Raw genomic sequence first — 19613 nt, 5'->3', positions numbered from 1 at the left:
TGGAAAGGAGAAGCAGCCATCACTTGCTTTCTGTATAGCCAGTTCAATATATATATGAAGAAATTATGAATATAAAATGAGTGAATTCTTGAGCTTCAGAGAAGAAGCATATGAAAATTTGATTGCAAGGACAAATGCTCCAGTTTTATGAAGAAATATTAATATGAAATGAGTGGATTATTGACTCTTGAGCTTCAAAGAAGAACAATATGATTGCTCACCTCCCAGAAAAATAAGTTAGATAGGATTCACCTAACCATAGGATGATAACACGCATAGTTATAGGATGATGACATCACTTGTGCCTCTAATTAACCTTGGTGATGTTGTACATGCCAGATAGACAACATACCATCGATACTTCTCACCTACAAAGTAATGAAGGAGCATTCACCAACACTGAATGGTTCTTTGTTTGGATATAATAAGTCGACTTATCGATTAAACGAAACGAATGGCACCCCGTGCGACCAACTAACAGCATCTTTTTGCAGTGTCATTCCTTTTTCCAGAGGGTCCGGAAGGGGCATTATGCAACCCCAAAGGCACGGCAAAGATACTGCCTAGGTAGAGTGGATCATATATATGACACGCGAAAATAGTTGAGTGGGCACGTTGAAGAATATACCACATTGTGCAAATGCAACTTGAAGCCAAGGTGGCGCGTCCACTCGCTGTGGAATCAAGGTTGCCAAGCATGACGCGTTCCTTTCACCGCTTAATTGGATCCAAGGGTCAACCCCAAAAAATTCAGGCGAGAAGCATGCGCGAGAAATGTGTTCAGTCTTCAGTGACCTTCAGAATGTCGTTTCTTGTGTAAAGTTGCATACAATGTAGGCCGGTCGGGAGGTGACCTGAGTACAAGGGTGGGCTGGTCGGGAGGCCTGGGATGAACGAACGAAACTATATTGGGTTGATCCGGGCCGCACAACTCGATATGGTTCAAGATGCAGATTTAATTCTTGTATTGCATTCCATCGAAGATCAAACTATAGCTAACAGTATTCAATAATTGTATATATGGTATATATATTACATAAAACACTCATGTGAAATACTCCCTCCGTCCCAAAATAAGTGACTCAACTTTGTGCTAACTTTAGTACAAAGTTCGTATAAAATTGAGTCGCTTTAGTTGGGACGGAGGGAGTATATGTGTAGCACATTTCCTTTAAATATTTTAAATTACAATTTTGTGTAGATAACTGTAAGAATAACTACACCTGCATCTCCAAATATAAATGTAGTTAAGGTGTTGTCATGCCATTAGCCAAAAGAATTTTTGTTAAGTACAAATTAATTAATGGCAATGTTTCTAGAAGAAGAAAAGCACGAGAAAACTAAAGTATGGAATAGTCTAGCACATAAGAGCAGTGCCTATGTTTCGTGATTTACGCACACTGTGCATTGTAACCCATAAAGTAAATATGAACGGTGATTATTGTAGAAGAAAATCAATTTGGAGAATTAAAGTATGCAAGATTCTGCAACAAATGAGAATTCCTTTTGTTCTGATGTTTGCACATATTGTGCAATGTGTTTAAGGCCAACCATGAAATCTTATGAATAGTACTTGTGGAAGATTCTTGCGTGGTGAAGAAGATATCCAACGGCCCATGGTGCTGGGATTTGCCGCCTCTCCGCTGACGGATCGGCTCAATCCAACAACCAATATCCAAAGTTATTCTTACACTACATAGTGGAATATGAAATAGATACATATATAGATTTTAAGTGAGTATAGTCACAAAAAGACGACTGTATACCACTTCAGTTAAATGCGTTTGATTTCTACGGAACATACATACTGTCATTGTTGCGTTTGTTACTGTTTGTAAAGCATTTGCGGAGCTATGCAAACCATGTTCACTTGATACAAATCCACAGCAAATGGTGTTATTTCTACTAGCATACACTCAACACTCCATAGCACTGCCTTTGTGTGCAGTTAGACACCCTTCCACTGCTTCACCTACTGTCAGGAAAATCCATTCTTCCCCTATCCTGTCAACAAGGTGTGCCAGCTTCATCTTCTGAATTGCCTGCCATCCTGGGCTGGCAATGGCCATCTGCAGACAATTTTTTTAACACAAGAGTGAGATATTTTGACTAGTAATAACTTGGAGATCTTTTTTCTTGGACAAAGCTACAATTTGATGCTCATCAGTAAATCACTTCACCTGTATGCCCAGAGACGCAAGCTCCTTGTGAATTTCCTCCAGTCCCACAAGTCCAGAAGTGTCAATGTTCACCACATCTGCAGACCAGAAGCATGAATGAATCAGATATATGTCTTTGGAATGTTCAGTATCTGTTTAGCACTTAGTATAAAACTTCTCTGTAGATGCTTACTTGACATGTCAAGAACAACTGAGTGCACCCTTTCCCTGACCTTCTCATTGGATGTGTCCACTTCTGCCCTCACCCATTCCATGATCCTGAATCAACAACACCTATACATATGAGCACTCACATCGAACTTCACACAATGCCAGGTTAACTTTCTTTGATCACATTGGTTGGTACCTCTCTTTGATGAAAGTCGCGTTGATGAAGCAGAGGAAGGACGTATCGATGCGTATGACCTGCACGGCCGGTGTCCGGCACGCCACGGGGTACTGCCTGACGCTGCAGAAGGTGTTTGTCCCTTGCAGCCTGCCCAGAACCTCCACCTGAGGCCGGAGGGACTGGATGATGATCTTTGCAAACGATATGGCAAGCTGCATTCGGGTCAGCCCTAAGAATGTCAGAGAACTGCTGGAAGATACTATCATGAATGTATGTAGGTATGATTCAGTCGATCATTCAGAGCAAAGGCAATGTCGATCGATCGGTATTTACCGCGACTCCGAGGCCGATCTCGACGGACCCGAAGAGCACGCCGAGGAACGCGCCGAGGCATATGAGGAAGTCCATCTTGTCGACCCTCCAGATGTTGCAGGCCTCTCGGATGTCGATCAGCCCCGGGAGCGCCGAGAGGATGATGGAGGCCAGCACCGCCATGGGCGTGTAGTAGAGGAGCTTCATGAAGAACTCCAGGGCGATGAACACCGTGGCGGCCATGACGATGTTGGACACCGTCGACCTGGCGCCGGCGCTGAAGTTGACGGCGGTCCGGGAGAAGGAGCCTGCAAGCAAACACGCCTGTCCGTCAGACACGATACATTTTGTTTCTTTCCGGAGGATTTACAGGCATCGATCGATCACCTGTTGCGACGTAGCAGGAGGATAGAGATCCGGCGACGTTGGAGAAGCCCATGGCGATCATCTCCTTGTTCCCGTCGAGCTTGTACCCTCTTATCGTGGCGAAAGATCGCCCCACGGCAATGGCTTCCTGAAAACTTGCTCGGTCAAGCCTGCATTTCTCCAAACACCTGCTGAATTTTGTGTGTGATGATGATGATGATGATTACGGTGAGCGCGATGACGGCGCAGATGACGGCGATCTTGGCGCACTCGGTGGTGTAGGGGCCGTTGAGCTGGATCTGCTTGACGGAGCTCGGGTTGAGGCCGGCGTGCACCTCGCGGATGATCTTGACGCCGTGCTTGTCGGCCTTGGTGGCGTAGACGGCGGCCGTGGACAGGATGACGGAGAGCAGCGGCGAGATCGCCGACAGCCAGAAGAGCTTCTTGTACTTCCTCCCCTGCAGTCAGTGATTCCAGCATATATATCGTAAGCATCTCCGATCCACTGAATGAAGTGACTGGAGATATCGGGGTTAATTTGTTTCTTCTTCTTACGATGAATCGTGTGGCGAGGATGAATATGAGGAAGGAGCAGCCGATGAAGAAGTTGCCCGGGTGCCACTGCCATCGATTGGACAGAACAAGTCAGATTAGACACAGTCAGACAGTAGCAGAGTCGGGTGAGTACACACGAAGGTACTCCCTCTGTTCGGAATTACTTGTCTCGGATATGGATGTATCTAGAACTAAAATACATCTAGATACATCCATTTCTGCGACAAATAATTTCGAACGGAGAGAGCATACCCGAACAGTGGGTTTCAAAACAGTAAAAACAGTAGTACTATGCATGCATGTGGTCATGTTCTTGGTCCATTAAATCTTACTGTCAAGTTGCATAATCATTCCAAGGGTTCGGACAGACTAAATTGTCTTTAGCTCTAGGCTTCTTCTACCTATTGACCATTGTGCTCTGTTCACGAGACCTGTTCAGTCAATATCTCTCTTATACTTCCTTCGTCCCATAATATAAAAGCGTTTTTGACACTAATACCATTACCTAACGAGAGGAGATCTCTGCTCCATCAGGACTGAGGTCTACTGTTCTAACATTTTAGTGGGTCTAATTAAGCCCTGTCAGAAAACAGTCGATGTAATCAAGCACTGGATTCTCAACCAGATGCGAGCTATAATTAACGGGGATTCTTGTTCTTGTTGGCGACAACTCCGAAAGGGCCCAACCGAGAAAAGGGTTTGCTATTTGCTTGTGCTATGGTGATGGTGCTTGTATTCTTGTGCGTGTCACGGGGCGCCTGGGAAATTAAGACCGCATTTGTCCCTTGCCACCAATATCATGCGGCATGTTGCGGAGAAGACGACGATAGGGACGAGCATTTCTATCTGGCATAATAAGTTTTGGTGGCACCTCGACCATCCCTTTTTTGAAGCCTCCCAACCATCTAATAAGTCCAACTGAGTATAGCATATAATGAGTAAAGCAGACAAGAGAGCGACGTTTATGGTGACTCAAACGGCTTTATTTTGTTCCATTATCCGTTAAATCTTGTTACCGCGCGCGTCACTCAGTCCTGTGGTGTTGGTGCCTCTGTGAAGGAATATAACAACGTTTAGATCACCGCTTTCTTATATTTCTTTACGAAGGGAGTAAAAGTGTGGCGCTGGAGTAGTAAATCTTGTGGATTTTAAGCTTGCAGACTGATGTGACAACGGCTGGTTGGTTGACGATCACTGGGAGGCCCGCCCGCACGGTGAAATTCATATGGTATGTTTAGGGTTATCGTCGGAGATGGACACTCACTGGGTCGTGGAGGGCGGAGAAGACGGCCTTGGCGACGGCGACGACGTCGGTGCTGTTGGTGAAGCGGGAGAGGCCGAGGAGGCCCTTGAGCTGCTGCAGCCCGATGACGATGGCGGCGCCGCCCATGAACCCCACGATGGCCGCGTGCGAGAGGAAGTCCACCAGGAACCCCAGCCTGCATGCAGTGCAGTCACACACACACACTCGGTCAGTCAATTCGTCGTTGAAAACAGAGCAGAGCTGCACGTCAACTTTTCAAAGATAAACACGGTAAACAATTGCACGTACCTGAAGAGGCCGAAGGAGACCTGGAAGACGCCGGCGAGGAAGGTGACGGTGAAGACGAGCGTGCGGTAGGTGACGGGGTCCGCGGCCGGGTCGACCACCTTCTGCACCATGGACGACAGCAGCAGCGACACCACCGCCACCGGCCCGATGGCGATCTCCCTCGACGTCCCCATCACCGCGTAGATCAGCGGCGGCACCACGCTCGTGTCTGCCCATGCCGCCACCACACATGTCACGTCCGTCGTCGTGCCAACAAGAATTCATCAGCACAGCACGGTGCGAACGAAACAAAACATGGCGATGCGAATGATTTCCGGAGATTTTAGGGAGGAAAAGCTGGCGGGTTTGTGATGCTTACAAAGGCCATACTGCGGGTCCAGCTTCGCGAGGTTGGCGTATCCAATGCTCTGCACGCAGCGGATTAATTACTCTCAGCATCATGGTATGTCTAGGCAAAAACTGAATTAATGTTCCTTGTTGATGTCAGCGGTGCATGCTATGCTGGTCAAAAAGCTAGCAATCTGTTGCTAGTACGTGGAAGAGGAGAGAAAACTGAAGCGCGCGCGTATGGCGTCAGCGGTGGCGCTGGGCGGTGGCGCGCGCGTACCTGCGGGATGCCGAGGCTGGCGAGGGTGAGGCCGGCCATGACGTCGCTCCGGAAGGACTTGAGCGTGTAGCTCCTCCCCCACTGCAGCACCGGGAACACGGCCTGCAGCGCGGCCAGGGCCCACGCCCACCGCGGCGGCCGGCGGTCACCGCCGTGGCCGCTCCCGTGCGGGCGGAACGCCTTGCCGACCACGCCGACCAGCTCCTCGCGCAGGCTCGGCGGCCGGGGGCTGTTGAGCACGAGCCCGGCCGTGTCCGGCCGCCTGGACACGTCGAATGTCGACGGCGGCGGCACCGTGACGGCCGTCTCGACGGCTGCCGCGGACGACGACGACTCCATGAATGACGGACGGTAAGGTAACTGAAGTGTTTGGGGGAACTCCTCTCCTCCTTGGTCTTAAAAGGGGGCTCTTGTCGTTGGATAGATGGAGGAGAGAATCTCTCGAGGGTGAGGTGACACGATCGACTGCGAGGCGGGCGGGCGGGCGGCTGGTTGCTCTAGATTTTCTCTCGTGTAAGCATCACCGGCGACGAGTCACGGTCGTCGTGGATTGCGATGTGATTCTTGGGGAGAGGTAGACGACACCCATGCACGCGCGCGCGGATGAGCCCCCGGCCGACCCCGAGAGAAAATTCGCTCGCGCTCTCTCGGGAGGGGATGCGTGTGTGCGGCCGTGCGGATGCAGATTGGGATGTTGGGTGCTATATATGGGTGTGCGGCTAGTGCTGCCATGGACAATGCTCACAAACCTGGCTACATGCATCTCGATGCCCAGCACTTTCACTGATTCCTCCATGATTGGCTCTCCTGCTGCTGCTGCTGCTAAACCAGCCAGTGTGACCCCCCCCCCCCCCCACCCCCCCACCCCCCCCAATCCTTCTCCCTATCTAGTTCCCCTGTTTTTGTTCTGTTTTGCTAGATGTACCTTAAGTATTGCGTATCTAAGTCCGGTGTAATTTCACTTACTCCCTCAGTTCCAAATTACTCGTCGCAGAAATGGATGTATCTAGGACTAAAATACATCTAGATACATCCATACATGCGACAAGTAATTCGGAACGGAGGGAGTAGATGACAATGACTTAGATGTGCAATAACTATATCTTTTGTCTTTTGTCTCCTCTACTGATTAATTAACTCCTATTTTTTGTCTTTTGTCTTTTTCTTTTTAGTTTGATTAAGTCATTTAGATGTGCAATAACTATGACACATTCAGATGTGTTCTAGACACACTCTTTTTTGTTTTCGAAGATTACTGATCCACTATAAATTATTTCCTAACAAAATAAACACATATTTTCACACAAATTTGGTTTCAACACATATTTAAACCACTTCGTTCCATAATCAAACAATAAGACTATGTTCTGCTTCTACCATGCTAGAATAGTTAATTAATCTAGTACATACTACTGCATCGCCATTAAACTAGCTAGATTCATCAATACATATCAATGAATTCTACTTCTACTCCTCATCGGAGGGGATGTTGATCACCCTCGCGCTGGAGGGGCCGGCCTCGTCGTCGTTGGCGGTGGGCGAAGCCGTGCGCTGTCCAATGATGCGAAGATCGCGTGGTTCCGGGCCACAATCTCCGGATCCGCCGGGAGCGCATCCACGGTTAAGGCATCGGCGTGCTCGGCCAACCTGTGCTCCTCGGCCTCGGCTTAACGGCAGTCACACTCCTTTGCCACGTCGGCTATGTGGCAACGCTGCTCCGCCTTCTAGACTTGCGTGCGACAGTGACGCTTCTCTACGCCGACTGCGCCGTCTTGCGAGTGCCGACGCTGCTCCTCCGCTTGCTCGACTTGCATGCGCCTATACTGCGCCTCCACCTCATTCATCGATAAGAGGTGGATACCGCCGACCCGGCCGTTGTGCCCACAGCCTTGAAGTCGGTGGCAGTGAATACAAAAACCAGGTCTACCACCTCCTCCTCCTCCCCCGAGCTCGTGTTCGGAGAGCTCAGGGGCTCACCAGTGGTGAAGCGTGCTCAGTGCCGCTCGTGGTAAGCACACTCCTTGGTGACGAGTGGCACGCTCCACGCGAGCGTCAACATCTTGTACGTGATGATCTTCTCTCGCGCCATGGCGGCGGTGGATCTTGGAAAAGATGTCGCCGATGGTGATGGATGAGACTGCGGCGGACGAAGAAGAAAACCGATGGGACGGCTCGAGAAGGCTGCACGGAGCTCGAGATGCGGTTGAGCTCAAGTATGGCGGTGAATTCGGGTTTGACGGCGATCGGAGCTGGTGGACGCCCGATCAGCAACGACGGTTGTCAAAATGGGTTAGGATAGGTGTAGGCTATGGTTTGGGGGTGGGGGCGCGATGCCGACATTTATACTCGGGGGCGATCAAATCAGGCGGCACGCCGACCGTCCGGGCATTACCGCAGGAGGCGAGCGTTTATACCGAAACTTGCCTTTGTTGGACTAAAAGTGGGGAAGGGGGTTGTGGTTTAGGGGGAAATCTAATCTTTTAGGGAAATGTGGTATATGGGACCTGCTAGAAGGGGTCTAAACTCTCAAAACACAATTTCTGTCATTGAATATAGGGGATCTGCTAGAGATGCACTTAGGAGTAAAAATGGGTGCTAACCTAAATAGAGTTTGTTTCAAAATCTCCATTGGAGAAGCTGGATATTCCTGTTTTAATTCAGAAAACAATTAATGGCACACACATTTTTCTTTTCTTCTGAGCTGGTAATTCAACAATACTTTTTAGAAGGCTTAACTGGATGAAGGCTCTGCGAAACTTTGATTCTGAAAATTGTCACTAAATAAAGTCATTTCACAGAAATGCTCGTTCAAATATCTCAGAGCTTTCGTTGATACCGTAATGACAATTTGTACACCAAAATGCCCCCACATTATTCCTTCTCCTCCCCTTTTTCACCTGGCAAAAACAGAATGTATTCTTGAGATCCCAACTACACCACTTGCGCTCGCCCTTCCTCCAACTGTGGATAGTTGCTTAAATTAGAGAATCACATCTAATCGAAAAGCTACATATATTCTCATATAAGTTCACAACATGGTGATTGATTATATCATTCTTTTTGGGTGAACATGATTCAACCATATTTTCATAATATCACAGCATCTAGCCATGTGGTTCCGGTGGGTTCATTAAACACTTTAGGAATTTTAGACTCTTGTAGCTCCCAGGGTTGATTACGATAAAAACACACCTATTTTTCTTCTTCCTTTGCTTTGCTTTATTAATACTGCATGGTCATCAATATTGTTGCCGGATGTTTGGATGAGGGAAAGGGTTAAAATTTTGGAAACAAAATATTTTCGGACCTCACAGAAGCATCTGAATTTTAGGGAATTCTTTGGGAGTTTGGTATCTTAAATTCACTAAATTTGATGAATGCTTCCCTAATTTAAATTTAAATATTAGTTTGTATTTGGCCCAAAATTTCAAGATTACAAATATTTGAAATTATCAAAATTTCTTTAAAATTTTAAACCTTGAATGATGGCGGATTTTCCTGTTGAATTAATAGGGTTTAGTTCAAATTCTAACTAGAGAAATACCATCCTATCGAACAAAGTGGTTGTAGGGGAATGTCTATTGACTACCCAGGGAAGCTGAATCATGTCACTGGCAGTTTGAAGAGTGGAATAATGCAATAATAATTTAACAGAAAAGGGCACATGACACAAACCTGTACCAGATAAGGATGATCCATAGTATTTTCCATGTTTAAGTACAACACATTGAAGACGCTAGGTATCTTCCTCAAGAGGACACCCAATAGTACAATAAAAAAAGATCACATGACATATACCTGTAGCAACCCGAGATATCATCTAAACCCAATGCATCGATGTAATAAAACAAAATTAATAGAGTACATCATACTGCTATTCTCCTGAGCAAATGGGACACTGCTACATGCAGTATCCTATGTGGCTTCAGAGTTCTAATCATCTGACCCATTAGGGAAAATTCAACCCTCGTGCACCAAAACATCCAATGTTTGTACCACACAGTCTAGATGCTTTTTGCCATCTAACATCCGGCACCAAATACATCATGGCGCGTCCAGGCATTTGAATTCTCATAAACCAAAAGCAAACTAGGAGGAGGTTTGCAGCCGTTCGAACCCACGTAAGCGTTCGACACCCTGGACCCAACGAAAATGGAGATGGAGCCCACGCATTTGGACAATTAGACATTGTTTCCACATGAAATCCCGCCCTTTCCCACTGTCTTCTATTAGATCGCCGCCGCCTCCCACCCCGGTTCCCGGCCGTTTTGCCGTCCACTACTACGATGGAGCCGCTGGAGGAGACGATCGTCGTGCCGCTGGAGCCAGATTGAAGAACCCGTTGGTGGTGGCCGCCTACAAGGCCAACACGATGACACGCAATGCTCGCTGCCACGCACAGAAGAATAGGGGGCACTACTATAGAACAAACTAGCAGTGGCGGGCTTGGCTGCGGAGGGCGCCCGTGACTGACCACCCACCTCTACTAGTAGGTTACCAGTGGCGGGGAAAAACTTTTGCTAAAAATTGTGTGCGACCGCTAAAAAATGAGAGGCTTAGCAAGTTTTTGAAAGTTAACTTGAGGAGTTAGCCGGATAGGAGTTCGGTTAGGTGCGGTTAACTCTTCAAAATATAATATTTTGAAGAGTTAATCCTTTTTGAGGAATCGGCTAGAGATGCCCTTAGGGAGTATAGATGGTGCCTAGAATAGAGTTAATTTGAGAATCACATCCATTTGAGAACCTAGATAATCTTATGTTAATTCAAAAGGCACTACTATAGAACAAACTAGCAATGGCGGGCTTGGCTCAGGCGCCCGTCACTGACCACCCACCACTACTAGTAGGTTACCGGTGGCGGGAAAAAACTTTTGCTAAAAATTACGTGCGACTGCTAAAAAACAAGAGGCTTAGCAAGTTTTTGAAAGTCAACTCCTCAACATTTTGAGGAGTTATAGTCGGATAGGAGTTCGGTTAGGTGCCGTTAACTCTTCAAAATATAATGGTTTGAAGAGTTAATCCTTTTTGAGGAGTTGGCTAGAGATGCCCTTAGGGAATATAAAGGGGTGCCTAGCATAGAGTTAATTTGAGAGCTAGATATTCTTATGTTAATTCAAAAAAATGGTGCATCACATGCTGATTTTTCTTTTCTTTTGAGCACAACTCATCAACGATACTTCTACAAGGGTTAGTTGGATAAATGTTCTGACCAAATTTTGATTCCAAGAAACACCACTCCCAAAAGTCGGTTTGGAGAAATGTTATTGCAAATTCTTAGAGCTTTTGCTGATACCGTTATGATAATTTGTACACCAAAATGCCCCTAGATTATGCCTTCTCACCTTTTCAAATACTCAAAACTTGTCTTCCTCAGCTCCACCCAACACCAAAAATTGTGCTCACCCGTCCTCCAATAGTAGAACACTACCAACATTATAGTTAATTAGAGATTATAGTTAATTAGAGAATACTCATGTAATCCAAAAGTCTCATATTGATTCGCAAAATAATGATTAATGATATGAATGTGGACCATGATTCAACCATATTTTCAGAATATCATAGCATCTAGCTATCCATGTTGTTGTGTTGCGTTTATGACCCCGCCATGTTTTTCTTCTTTGTCAAAAAAATTTCATGACAAAAGTGTTGAATACCTGGCAAGTTTCTGATGCTCCCCCTGCCCCACCCCCATCCAATTTCCATATATGTTGTTTTATTCTTTTTTTAACAATCACCGTGTGGGAGAGGATTTCCACCTGATATATTGTTTTATTCTTTTTTAACAATCACCGGGTGGGAGAGGATTTCCACCTGATTGTTTCATTAAATGTTGTGATTTACTTATTCTACCATATTTATTGGCATATACCTATTTAAAGGTTCAACTTTGACCCCAAAATCGTGTGTTGTGTGTTATAAAAATTATACATTCAATTCGTATTAGTGCGCTCGCAATGCTTGGTTCTTAGCACAGATTTATAGGGGAAATGCTGAGATGTCACAGTAATAAAAAAAGAAAAAAAGGTAGATCAAGGCTAGTAAAAGAATTAAAATTATGATTTTGGGAAATACCACTCCCGAAATAAGTTTGGAGAAATCGTATTACAAATTCTCAAAGCTTTTGCTGATACCGTTATGATAATTTGTTCACCAAAGTGCGCCTAAGGAAAGTCACTAAGAAATGCCACTAAGAAAAGTCAGTTTGGAGAAATCGATTCTGAGAAATGCCACTAAGAAAAGTCGGTTTGGAGATATGATATTGCAAATTTTTAGATCTTTTGTTGATACAATTATTATGATTTATACACCAAAATGCCCCTACATTATACCTTCTCATCACCTTTTCATATGCCCAAAAAGTGTCTTCTAGCTCCAACCAACACCACTACTCATGCTCGTCCCTCCTCCAGTTCGTATTACCTACATTCTATTTAATTAGAGAATCCACATCTAATCCAAAAGTTTCATATTAATTTGCAAAATGATGATTAATGAAATGAAAGTTTAATCTGAACAAGATTCAACCATACTTCAGAACATCGCAGCATCTAGCTAGCCATGCAGTTGCGGTAGGTTTACGATCACTCCATGTTTTTTCTTCTTTGCCGGAAACTTAGCATGACAAAAGTGTTGGATAACTAGCAAGTTTTTGTTTTTATTTTAAGTTCTATAATACTTTGTTTTATTAAATGTTGTGATTTACTCACTCTACCCATATTTTAACATGGCACACATGTATTTTAAGGTTCAACTATGAAGGAAAAAAGGGTTACGAGTCACCACAACTATACCATTCTATTTGTACTAAAATGTAGTTTTCAACGGTATAGTCTCTATGACACACAATTATTATATTGTTGGTGAAATTGATAGTCATCATGGAAAACAAATGCACCATGTAAATAGGGACAAGTGGAGTAAAATCTTTTATGTTCGTCAATTTTATTGCCAGATGTTTGGATGAGAGAGGTTTTCTTACCGAGTTAATAGGATTGAGTTGAAATTTAAACTAGACTATAAACAACCTCGCAATAGATGAATATGTATTGTCCATACTGGGAAGCTGAACCATGTTACTAGTAGAAATCCATTTGAAAAGTGGAATAATGCAATAGTTAAACAAAAAAGGGCACATGACATAAACATGTACCACGACAAGAATTACGGAACACAGGGAGTATCAGATAAGAATGCTCCATAGTATTTTCCCTGTTTACTACAAATTCCAAGCATTAAAAACGAAATAATACCTAGGACTTCCCCTAAGGAAGGCCCACAATAATACGTTGAAGCCAACATGGAGATATCATCAAAGCCGATGCATTGATCTAGCTAAACAAATTAAAAGAGTATATCAAGCTGCTGTTGTCCTAAATGAATGGGACACTGCATACATTTTCCCATGTGGCCCATTAGGCAAGTGATCGGGCTGTTGGTGTTTTGCATTTGCCTATATTTGATTCATGTTGTGCTAGTGTTTTTATCATCCATGTACTTATGTCATCTCATCTTAAACATTTTTGTGTTAAGAGAAACCATGTCTTATATTTGTTTACTTTTTTTAGAAGCGAGGCTACTGCCCGGCCCAAGAATAAGGCCCTTTATAAGGTTTTAAAACTTTTTTTTTTGAAAGGAAGGTTGAAACATCCAAGGATGCACACAACCATTTTATTAACTTATTCAACAGAGTCTGACAACATAAGGTTTTCAAACTTAGACAACATAAACAACAAAGTAAGGGAGGGGTTACAAGGCCAACTCTGACCCAACTCGCGACATAGCGCGCTACTGAACACTCAGCCTCATTTGAAAGAGGTGCGCCATTTATTTTTCCCAAAAATCTGCAGAGGTTGACAGTTCAATACTTTTTCCAGATGCCCTCATTTTCTGAAAACCTTGTCTGTTTTTTAACCTCCTTATTATGTTTACAAGGCATAAGCGATGGCATACACAAAAAGCCTAGGTGATTTTGGCTTCGATGGTATGTCAAAATATACATATTCATTCAGATCAGCTAGTAGTTATGTTTCGATGAAGCTTCTCTTTTCAGAGAGATGCCTTTTCTAAAGCTGGCTAGTACTAATTAATTGATCTGACTGCTGACACAATTTAGCATGTGACCGACCATAAATCAGGAAACAAGGGTGTCAGGCATTTCTCTATTTTTCGTGCAATACGGTTGATACCATTCTAGGGTTATCATGAAGGTATCTTAACTATAGCAATAGAATATGCATGTACAGCCCATGCGCCAGACCCAGCCTCCCAATAATAGAAGAATTATGCTTCTGACGGCGAACAGTTGCTAAACATGTAGCTGTAGTTAGTGAGATACTCCTGTCGGATATGGATAGTGGGACACATGAGCGAACTGAACATACTACATTTTGCTAGGTTGTCAACGGCCCTGTGCTCTTGCGCACCACGCATGGGCGAAGCCATGGAATCTGTGCATGGGCATGGGGTCGCTCCATTCGCTGTTGAATTTGGCAGATTTGAGTTGGGATCAACTGAACCTAACTCCACAATGCAGCTGCAGTAGCACTCTATTGGCCCCCATATCTGCTGGCTACGCTGCAGTGTACGTAGCTTAGATTAGTTTTGGTTTAATTTTGGCTTCTATCGGTTGCTTGTTAGCCTTGCTTTTAGTTTTGGGCTCTGCCTTGTTCCGCTTTGTAGGCCTTTGCGCCTCCTTGGTATGCTTCTTCTAATAGTAGGGACATGACCTTTAGATGCTCGGTTTTCATCCGATTTTTGTTAATTAACTGAGTAATTATCTTCTGTTTAATTAATTGATGAGTCGAAACTTTTGCCTCCGTTTCTGCGTGTTCAACTGAAAAAGAAAATCTACAATGCTGGCACCCGAGACGTTCCATCTATCCGTTGCCGGGGCGCCACGTACGTATTGGCCGGAGACGCCCGAATGAGAACGACCATTGCACATACAGGGGGCTAGGGTTCAAATCATCTGTACCCACTAGACCGGCCGAAGAATGTCAACCTCGCTCCTGTGGACGCACAGGCGATATACGGCTTAGATAAGCATTGACAAATCATGATAAGGCCAGGCCAGTCATGGCGTGTAGGGTATTTTGGTAAGTATTTTTCGACGTAACACGTCCATCCGTATTAGCTAGCACTAGAAATAATTGTGTGGTGTTCAGCTAACCTGCCATGCATGCATGTATACTCCCTCCGTTCCTAAATATTTGTTTTTCTAGACATTTCAAATGACTACTACATACGGATGTATGTAGACGTATTTTAGAGTGTAGATTTACTCATTTTGCTCCGTATGTAGGCACTTATTGAAATGCCTAGAAAGACAAGTATTTAGGAACCGAGGGAGTACATGTCTATGCCGGATCAACCTACCTACCACTGAAATTGTGTCATTGGTGACGGGACAATCCGCAGACGTAGGCCGACGAAGAATCGCAGAAAATGCTCGCAATCATGCAGGCCAGGCGAGACCGCGATGGGCAATTCAAGCCTCGGTGTGAGGTGGCGGCTGCTGATTGGAAAGAGATAGAATGTAACCCATTTTGCACTGGCGGTCAAACCCAGCTTTCTATGATGATTGATGCATGCATGGCTGATGGCTCATCCCAGGTTTAGTGCACCACATTACATGAAGCAGCAGCAGCCGAGAAGGCGAGGTAACAACGTGCGTCCTTCAGTTGGGCGTTTGCTCCTTTCCCTCGGTAACTAACTGCCTGCAAGTGACGGCCGCCGTGACGGCATCGCGCACAAGCCTCGCTCTTGTTTACTATAAAATGTAAGTGGACCTTTTTCTACACCTTCATACGTGCAACGTTTGCATGAAAAAAGTTAAGCAACGCGCATTTCAACTTTCGAAGTGCCGCCTCGCAGCCGTCGCACAGTAGCCGCCCGGTCCAAACTTCTGAAAAGGGCAAAGCCTGGACTTATTACCTTTTGTTTTCTTCCCGAAAACCCTTTATATCTTCTTTTAACAAACAGTAACGCAGACGCTCATATATACGCGCATACACTCGTCCTTACGAACACACACGCACACCCTATCCCCTATGAGCACATCCGAGAGACTGAGCTGGCATACCATCTTGAGATTGACGAAATCATCAAAGACGTCTTATAGTTGATGAGAACGTCTCCTCCCACTGAACGCGCATCACGGAAAATACTGAAATAAATCCAGAAATAAATGCGAGCACGGAAACTTGAACCCTGACAGGCTGGGGATATCACTGTCCACCTAACCATCCAAACAGACAGACCCCACTCGAGAATCAGTTGGGCCAATTAATCGCTTGGCACGCGTACGTGGCTCCTCCAAAGCTACTCTCCCCTGGCTCCCCGCAACACATTTTTTTAAGAGAAACATTCCCAATCGGCTGACGATCAATCCGGAGTTTCACCGGCTGAACGCCGGCGACACATGGCCCATGGGACTCGTGTCTGAAGCGGTCTCGTCCGAAGCCTTATCGTAACAATGAGGCGATTCTCATCCGCAAGTTTGAAGTCGTCTTAGCTCGGTCTCTCCATGCAAAGGCATGACAAGCGCTCGTTTTCGACCCCTTTGCCCGCTTCTCCGTCGACCTCCTCTGCCAGAGGCCCCCCCTATCCTTCTATATACCTCCCACATACTGCTGCTCTCGCTCCAACCGTGCACCGCCGGAGCTGCAAAAGGCAGGAGTCGTTGATACAACGACGAGTCTTGCTATGACCATGCGGCGTCGATGTTGATCCAGCAGCGTGGGTGCTGCAACATGCACGATGGTTGGGCTACGATTGACATCAGGGGATAAAAGCTCCAACGTGGGGGCGGTGGCGATGCTGGGTCGTGAATGCTGGAACCAGTAGCGACGGTGTCACGGCGATGCAACCATGCGGTGCGGATGCTAGAACCATAGGGCGGTAGAGCTACGACCGGGAGGAGGTGGAGCTGCGACGCATCACATATGTTCGAGCCATCAGTGGTTGGTGTTGTGATCGTGTGGCAAGGATGCTGGAACCGCATGACGACGGAAGTACGGCCACTTGAAGACGCGGCTTGGTGCTACCGTTTGGTATTAATATATTTTCTTTATTATTTTTTTACCACTTTGGCTTCACCTTTTTTCGCAAAGGAGGATAACCCCAGCCTTTTACATCGAGTGATGCACACAACCATATATTATTTATTATTCAAAATACAGCAACCGAACAACATCTATCCAGAAAGTAAAAAACACGAGGTCGCATGTCCCACAATAGTAACTCCATCAAATGGCCACTAACCCTAAGCCTTTAATAAAGAATAGCCGCTCGTGCACCAAAACCAAGATCATAACCAAAAACATGATCTTTGTTTTGGTAGCTTCCAATGCAACAACACTATAGTATGACAAGGCTTCTTTGTCATCTCTATCTTAGTCTCTAGTTAATTTTGGGCAATTCGTATGGGTGAGCAAGCAACACCTTAACTAGTCAACCATACAAATAAACCAAACACATCCTTGGATCTTCTCAGTGCTCCTTTGTAAGTCAAATTGACAAAGGAGTAACAATTCAGAAACTACTAGAACTTAGACTACAACTCAAAATTTTGAGCCCCCTCCTGATACTTTTTCTTTAGACCAACAATCAAGGCTAGAGTGGTGTATTTATTAGGGGAGACACTACACGTCGATCGATCGGGCGATAATATGATTGTATCGGCTGCCTGGGCATACATTGGATGGTGTGCGGGACAGCTGTGCTTCTAGCCGTTCGTAACATGGCTGGTGTTGCATTTGAGGCTTTGCAACACGAGTCAAGTTGCGCCCCGTCTTTCCTTCTATGCCGTCCTTTGCAATATGGCTCATGTTAGGACTATCGTATGAGCCATGTTGCAATCTTGGACTAAGTTCTCACACACAGACATACGTTGCCGAATCCTTTGCAACATGACTCGTGTTGTCACTCCAACATGGGTCATGTTGCAATCCTAGGCTGAGCTCCCATACTAACAACACCTCACGCTGGCCCTGTTCTTTGCAACATAGCCCGTGTTACAATTGCAACATGGGTCATGTTGCAATCTTGGTTGTGCTCCTACACGGACAAACGTGTGAGGCGGCAGATAGCGCGGCAGATATCAGTCGGTTGAGCCCAAGCCTTTCCCATATACTATTTCCAAACGAACCATCATTGCCCAAAGTGCAAAACTATTATTTTGCGGCCGCCCAAGTCCAAAGTACAACTTTGAACAACGGCTGATCCAAAGTACAACCGATGATGACACAATATCCATTCTAAAATGCAATGTGCTCGTGGAATATACCATTGGTTTGAAATACTTGCATTTCACTTTTGTTTTGAGTGGCATATCATAATTTGGGTCGGTTAGATGTGGCCATGTGGGCCCTGTTGCGACGTGAGGCAGGATCTGTTCCGCGTCCTTTGGATAGAGCTTAAGAACACAGACCTAATTAATGGTGCATTAGTGCTCAATTATCTGCTTCCTTTATTGGATTCAGCGGGGACCTAGCTGGGAGAATGAAGGAATCATGCAAGTTACCCCGTTAATTAGTCATCTGGTAAAGCTCTCAACGATGGACAATGTTCAAAGTAGCAACCATGTTTTTCTTACCGGGAGTCACCGTATTCCCTTGCCGACAATTTGTGATGCCCATTACTTAACACCTACTTTCTCTGTTCTTAAATATAAGTCTTTTTAGATATTTCAACATGGAGTACATAGGCGTAGTTTAGAGTGTAGATTCACTCATTTTGCTCCGTATGTAGCCATATTAGAATCTCTAAAAAGACTTATATTTAGGAACGGAGGGAGTAGAAATTAAAATTTACTGATGCCTAGGCACTCCTTTCAGTTGCATTGGTACAATACTGGTGGGTCATTGCCAAATTCATGTCGAAACTCGACGAAAATCCTATCAAACCCCTCTTCTAAAAATGGCAAAATATCGAACCATCATATAGTGCAACCAATTTAGCAAGAACACGTGAGTATCATCTAGTTTGCACGATACTCAAAGTCTGTTTTGGATGCCTTTTAAGTTGGTGTTCTAGTCAAATGGCAACAACAGTCTAGTTATTCCCTAGTAATCATTGAATTTGTTTTTCTTTTTAATTTACTTTTGCATGGGAAAGGGGTACTCATGAGGAGTAACATGGTTCAAAATTTTGCATGCATGGAGCTAGATGTCTACGTCTATAATAAATACACTATGCTTCCTAATTTTAGAGCTTCCTAATAATCACCGAGCAAAAATGAATCGTCAACATGCGACATTGTAGCATCAATATAATACATGCGGTCGCCAGCGAAAGAAACTTTCCTACATACATGTGGATTGATTAGCAGGTAACACAAAATCACACCTCTATAAAGGCTCAACTAAAACACTACATTATAAAAAGAAGAAAATATACACCATCATCTCCCTCATGCTCCAGACCAAATAAAAAAATTACTAAGTTTGACAACACAAACGCCGCAGCAAAGTGCGCACAACTCTTCTAGTGTATACCAGTTTACCCACCCACTAAAAATAGTAGTTGTTTTTCATTCATGACATTTTCAAGACGGTATTTGCATGCAGGTTATAATGCAAAAGTCACTACTGGACATTGCCAATTGGCTTCAGCAACTGATCATCATCGCTTCATCGTGACTACCTATATAACAAGGGTATTGGTTTGTGTCAAATATATGGCACAAAAGGAGTACTGGTAAGGAGCGTGC

General features: G+C 44.9%; 1 protein-coding gene across 1 annotated transcript; it reads right to left on the bottom strand.

The window, feature by feature from the left end:
* Positions 1-1702: 1702 nt before the first annotated feature.
* Positions 1703-6592, bottom strand: LOC125552595 (low affinity sulfate transporter 3). Its single transcript, XM_048716197.2, has 12 exons — positions 5901-6592; positions 5652-5700; positions 5294-5501; positions 5006-5180; positions 3742-3807; positions 3414-3644; positions 3208-3334; positions 2842-3128; positions 2527-2720; positions 2353-2438; positions 2181-2257; positions 1703-2069 (listed from the first exon to the last, which is right to left on the bottom strand). The coding sequence occupies exons 1-12, from the start codon at positions 6237-6239 to the stop codon at positions 1917-1919; spliced, it is 1992 nt and encodes a 663-aa protein (XP_048572154.1). The 5' UTR covers positions 6240-6592; the 3' UTR covers positions 1703-1916.
* Between the last annotated feature and the right edge of the window lie 13021 nt (positions 6593-19613).

The sequence above is a fragment of the Triticum urartu genome, chromosome 4A (assembly GCF_056163025.1).
Source record: "Triticum urartu cultivar PI428250 chromosome 4A, HENAU_Tu73, whole genome shotgun sequence".
Classification (NCBI taxonomy): domain Eukaryota; kingdom Viridiplantae; phylum Streptophyta; class Magnoliopsida; order Poales; family Poaceae; genus Triticum; species Triticum urartu.
This window is presented reverse-complemented; position numbering and strand designations above follow the sequence as displayed.